Source organism: Lathyrus oleraceus, chromosome 3 (assembly GCF_024323335.1).
Source record: "Lathyrus oleraceus cultivar Zhongwan6 chromosome 3, CAAS_Psat_ZW6_1.0, whole genome shotgun sequence".
NCBI lineage: Eukaryota > Viridiplantae > Streptophyta > Magnoliopsida > Fabales > Fabaceae > Lathyrus > Lathyrus oleraceus.
In genome coordinates, this window is record NC_066581.1 from 524046843 (window position 1) to 524052912 (window position 6070).

The 6070-nt window shown below is 35.8% G+C and overlaps 1 protein-coding gene across 2 annotated transcripts; it reads right to left on the minus strand.

The window, feature by feature from the left end:
• Positions 1-448: 448 nt before the first annotated feature.
• LOC127128639 (nuclear transport factor 2) lies at positions 449-5482 on the minus strand. Of its 2 annotated transcripts, none has more exons than XM_051058009.1 (9): positions 5244-5482; positions 3192-3377; positions 2794-3088; positions 2473-2711; positions 2210-2387; positions 1371-1492; positions 1210-1272; positions 1031-1094; positions 449-903 (listed from the first exon to the last, which is right to left on the minus strand). In XM_051058009.1, exons 2-9 carry the CDS (start codon positions 3375-3377, stop codon positions 659-661), a joined length of 1392 nt encoding a protein of 463 aa, XP_050913966.1. In that variant the 5' UTR covers positions 5244-5482; the 3' UTR covers positions 449-658. The 2 variants fall into 2 exon arrangements, with proteins under 2 accessions (XP_050913966.1, XP_050913965.1); XM_051058008.1 differs by having other exon boundaries at positions 1210-1275.
• Between the last annotated feature and the right edge of the window lie 588 nt (positions 5483-6070).

The window sequence follows — 6070 nt, forward strand, 5'->3', positions numbered from 1 at the left end:
AATATTCAAGTTGAAAATTATACATATTAAATATTTTTTTTATTAATGTAATTGAAAACACCCAAACATTCAATTTTAATATTCTCTCCCTTCTTTTAATCCTCTGCAGTCTGGGTTTTCACATATTCACTGTCAAAATAATATTAACCGATTGATCTTAATCATACGACACACACAAAACAACATTAACTTTTCCAAAATTATTTATTTTAAATTAGAACCATCCGATCTTAATTGAACGGTCAGATATGCTTAAATATGTCAATGCAGTCTTTTTTTACTGCAGCAAATTTAATTTTCACAAACATGAAAAAGTAGTTAATTCAAATTTTACACAAAAATAAAAAATATAATTAAATGAATAATAATCCTGTTTAAATAAACAATTTCAATTTCAAAATATTGGATCATAGAAAAAAAATAAAAAATAAACAAACAAAAGTTAATCTAAAATCAAAATACAAACATTGAACTTCTTAAAAAGAGTATATATAACCTATTTCTGATCATTGCAAATAACAACTAGAAACACTACAAACTGTGCAAATGCAGTGAAAAGTAACTGAGAAATCTGTGAAATTTGAAGTTGGCATGAAAATTTTGAACTTTTCCATGTTTGTATCCCACCAAAAAAGCCCTTACAAAGTCGTCGGAAAAATCATTCGGTAGCGACGAAGTTTTGTTTCAAAACGCTAGACCGGTCTCCGCCTCTACCTCTTCCTCGATGGTAACTTTCTTCATGGCCACGTGGACCGCGGCCCCGGATAGAAAACTCGCCTCGGGTTCCATAGTCGTTGTTTCGACCATAGCCTCGACCACCGCCGAAGTTTCCACGACCCCTGAATGAATCGTTTCGGAAGCCGCTTCTTGATGGAATCCTAGGTCTTCCAATGCCACCACCAACTGAAATAACAAAAACCACAATCAATACATGTTTAAAGTTCTGACGATTATGATCGAATGACACTATAAAATCATTACTGTCAATGTATATGAAGTAAACCATCGAATGAATGTCATCGAGAATTACCTCGGGTAGTGGTTCTCTTTATCTCGACAACAGCTTGACGTCCCCCGATATCAATAGGTGAAGCCTGAAAAAAAACAGAACGAAGCAGAACACGCTCGGTGACAAAGCAGAACTTGAACGCAGAGCGCGTGCACAAGAAAGACAAAGAAGAAGAAGATGAAGAAGGAAGACCACCATACCTGGATTGCATTAGTCATTGAATTTAGTGATAGGTATTCGACAAAGCCGAAACAGTACCCCTGCTGCTGCAAAGACAGAGAAAGGGTTCGGGAAAAACATCATTAGGATTGAAGAAACAATATAAAGCGTAATTTGAATGATTCGTTGTTACCATAATTACCTTATTGTTTCTGACTTGGATGCCTCCCGGCTTGATTGGGCCAAATTTCTTGAACTCCTCTTCCAACTGAGCAACCGTCACATTTAACGGCAAATTTCTAACGTAAATGGAGTGTCCATCGACTGTTAAAAGACAGAACATGTTCTTTAGATGTAGACGAATGTTTGAGCAAAATATTTTGGCCGAGTCTCAAGTGAAAATTTCAAGTGTTGCATTAAAATTCATTTTTTTCAACTTTGAAAAACAACCAAAGCCCCAATGTAGGTTGGTTCAGTTGATAAGGAATCGGCTCAGATCCCACGAGGATCTGAGTTTGAATTCCGCTGCCGACATAAAGACCTTGTAGGTAGATAATATGCAAGTATCTCTGTAAGCACTCTCTAAGCCTTGGGTCTTTCCTTGACACTAGAGTGACCCCAAGTAGGGTACAGTTCAGTCGAAATCGAACCGAACCGAACCATAGTAAAAAGTCACCCGAACTAAGCTGAACCATTTGAATTTATACAGAACTATACCGAACCAAAATTATTGGTTTGGTATACCGGTTTGGAATTTCAAACCGTTAGAAGACAGTTTTTCCCTAACTGAACCATTTGTTAAAGAACCAAACCGATAATCTTTTTCAAAAAAATATAATAAAAATTCTAATTATTTTTAACATTGTTCATTTTCAGTTTTGGTTCGGTTTATTTTTAACATTGTTCATTTTCAGTTTTGGTTCGGTTTATTTTTCAGCTAAAATATATATATATATATATATATATATATATATATATATATATATATATATATATATATATATATATATATAGAAAGCACACAAGCTTAAACATATGTACCTTGCTCATAACTATCATTACTTTCAGGGTTTCCAACACTATCCGGCACTGCTTCAGCCACCGCAACGGATTCAATTGCCTCAACTACTTGACTCTCAGTTCTGTTAGCCGCCTTCTTCACATTCTTAGTCGGCACATACACTTTAGCCGATACCACATTTCCTTTTTGGACTTTAACCTGCAAACAAACTAATAATAAGCTTCAAAGCTTTAAATAAGAACAATGCTTGCACTGCAAGTGGAAGATTTATAAAAATACTGACAATCGATGCATAAGACTTCTTCGGAGCATCTTCTAGAGACGAAGAAGTGAAATCAGCTTCCTGGGAATCATCGTTTTCATTCGACTGAAAATCAGCCTCTACGATGTCTTCATTTTCAGCAACTATCTTTGTCTCATGATGGTTAGAAGGCTCGTAAGCATTCTCAGCAACAATTTGGCGCTCTATCACGTGAGAATTCACAGGGTCCGGTGGAGGTGGATCAGCAACATGAATTGGCTCTGTATAGAAACGTTAATATCATGAATAAAACTCCTGAACAATTTCGTCACAGAAGACACATTTCTTTCATGTTAATCTTGCCTGGTTCTGTGGTTACAGTAACAGCAATCGCGTCGTGATTTTCATTAACTGGACGCGGTTCCGAAGGTTCGTGGTCTTCTACATACCTAAAAACATCATTCAGAACAAAAAAGCCGATCTCTTGTGGAGCAAGGAAGAACGACTGCGCGAATTTTCTTCGCAGGTTATCCTTCCCAGTCAAACATCCAGTCACCAGCACAGTCACTCCTTCATTGTGCGATTTTTGAGCATCTGCGGTCTTTATCTCTGCTTTAAATTCCTTGAAGTTTAGCGAAAGAATCTTCTCATTAATGCCCTGCGCCATAAAAAGATAATGATTCAGCTTTAGAGTCAAGAGATCGGCAATGAATATGTGGATTAAAAAATTAGAGTTACGAGTTTTGCATCGACAAACTTACTTTCATGGTTGTAACTGATGTCATCACGCCCTTGGAATCAGGACGGCTTATCACGCTAGACTCCTGGTAAAACCGATAGACCAATTCGGGAGATTGGTGAAGAATGTGATAATACTGCTCAACAAATGCATTACCAACCATTTCGGCGCTCGGAGCAGTTGGAGGAGTAGCTGTTTGCAAGGCCATCTGTGAAGAACCAATTGATTAATATTTGAAACATTAGACCGTTTAGAAACACGTAAAATTTGTAGCAACTACTTGTTCATTGTTATTCAAAGACTTGAGCCCCGTTTGGATAAACAGTTTAACTAAGTGCTCGTATCGGAAGTGGTTATCACATACCAAGTGCTTATTTATACAATATGTAACCAATTTTGCATACAAATTCAGTGCAATAACCGTACTTGTAACAGACCCATCATATTGATGAACTATTTGTTAACTAATCACAAATTGATAATAATCTCACATCGAATAACAAACCAAAATAAATAAAATAAAATAACTCGTGTTGTTCCCCATTGTTAGTAAATGGCAGCCATGGTGGAATGATGTGACGGCCCCATAGGCCGGCTACACGGCGGAAGTTTTCGGCCATATTCTACCAATCGCCATCGACCAATGTAGTGAAGCACGAGATCTTAAATAGAATCAGTCAACTTGTGAAAGATCGTAAAACTCGGATCGTTAGCAAGGCATGTATGATCCTACCGAAGGGAAAAAGGGTAGTTTCATACATATAAATACACACACATACACGATAACATGAAAATCATAATACAAGCGCAAAAAAGACCCAACTCGTTTTTTTTTTTACGATCTTGCTACAAAAAGCTCGATCCTGACCATGTCGACGACGAAAACAATCTCTCTTTTATCGTAGCACTCTCAGGCATCCTTAACACGTAAGATCTTACGATCTTACAATCCAGCACTCGATCTTGACTACACTGCTTCTCCTCGTGAGAGGGATTTCCTAGAGGAACTTAGGGAGAAACAATCCAAGTTATGTAACTCAGAAAAGAAAAGTAAAATAAAAGGAAACACAAAAAAAACAATAGAGCAAAGCTCATTCTCATAATGAAGTGAGATCAGCCTAATTTTATCATATACGAATCAATCAATACACCTCAAACAAAAAAAGAACTATGTATCACCAAACTAGCCTTATAACCCTAGATCCCAAAGAGAAACAAAAATCTCAAATCTAAACCCTAAACCGATCTATGGTACAAACCAAACAAAACCCATGTGAGCTCATCATTCACAGAAACTGAATCAATCAACATAGACATTGAAAATAAAAATCCAAATTATGTAACTCAATAAATATAAAAGGCATCATAGAAAAATACAACAAAGCAACACTCATTCTCATAATGAAGTGAGATCAAACTCATTTTATCATATATATATGAATATATAAATCACGGACACTGGACACTACACCGGTAATAATTTGAGAAATTGAATAAATTGAACGTAATCACAAATGTCGGTGTCGTGTCGGTGACATGCCTTTTTCAGAGATGTCGGTGCTACACAAATATGAACCAATATCCACATTTCAATAAAAACACAAGAATCAAAAAGCCTAATTGTATCACTAAACTAGCCTCATTACATTACCCTAGATCCCAAAGAGAAACAAAAAATCTCAAATCTAAACCCTAAACTGACCTATGGTACAAATCAAACAAACCCCATTTGACAGAAACTGAATCAAACAACATAAACATTGAAAAATTCAAACTTTAACGACAACAAAAAAACAAAAAAACAAAAACTTCAGAAACAAATTCACAAACTCACTTTACTTCAAACCACTATCTCACAATCACAAAACTTTCACAGAAACCATCCACAATGTCTGATCATTTCTAAACAAAAAAGGAACAATTTTTTGAACCATTAACGTAAAACGGGAATGACCCATTTGTGAAAATTAAGGAATTGGTTAAATGCGAAGGTGAAAAAAATGAAAAACAGAAAATTGATGAAAAAAATGAAGACCCGTTTGAGAGAAGAATGAGAAAAGCAAATGTAGAGTACCTGAGGAATGTGTTGATTGATGGTGGGTTTGGATGAAGGGTGTGATCGCGTTGGAAGAGTGTGAGTGTTTGTTGAGAAACAGCGGAGTGAAGAAGAGACTAACGGGAACAGTTTCCGCACGAAAAGAAGGTGAAGTGTGTGCGAAAGCTACCTGTGATTGTGATGAGTGAAAACTCAATGTTGAGTTAGATGGTGGGTCAGGTTTCTTGTGATACGGTTCGTGTGGTTCACCCAATGTTAAAGTGACTAGTAGAGTTGTTAAAATGAGGGAAATCGATTTCTTGAGTGTAATTTTATCGGAGAGAGTATGATTGTAAATTATAAATTATCTTCCTTCGAACACTTTTACTTACATATGATAAGTGAAATTGAATGGTTGAGATTTCACGTGATTCTTAAGACGTCGGCGAAAATCTAGATTCTAAAATAAACATATTTAAATTAGATATGTTTTACCATATGTTATGCATTTAATTATGTCATCAGAGTCAGAGTTATCCACTTATGATTCTAGATATATCGTCTTATTGAAAATAACAATTTCATGGGTTGTATTAAAATCAGATATATCATCTTATGGACCTAAGGTATCAACAATGATCAAGTGCATTATTGACATATATGAGATGCTCATATATGCATAGACACATTAAATTTATACTTTGAGCATGTTAGAGAATGAATGCACTCTACGATATGATGACACCGTCCAAAATACACAGTATGAGCTACTAAAAGGTTTGACATCATTAAAATAAGGACTAAAAACCTTTGGCCTCACATACTCCCCATTGCTGATGAATTTGCATATTTCAACATTTCCATTA

Bases quoted from the DNA above. Each gene is read 5' to 3' on its own strand.
- LOC127128639 (XM_051058008.1), bottom strand. From the start codon at position 3,377: ATGGCCTTGCAAACAGCTACTCCTCCAACTGCTCCGAGCGCCGAAATG. The intron at 2,712-2,793 runs GCAAGATTAACA...GTTTCTATACAG, and splicing joins TACTGTAACCACAGAACCAG to AGCCAATTCATGTTGCTGAT. The intron at 1,276-1,370 runs GTAATTATGGTA...CTGTCTTTGCAG, and splicing joins TCCAAGTCAGAAACAATAAG to CAGCAGGGGTACTGTTTCGG.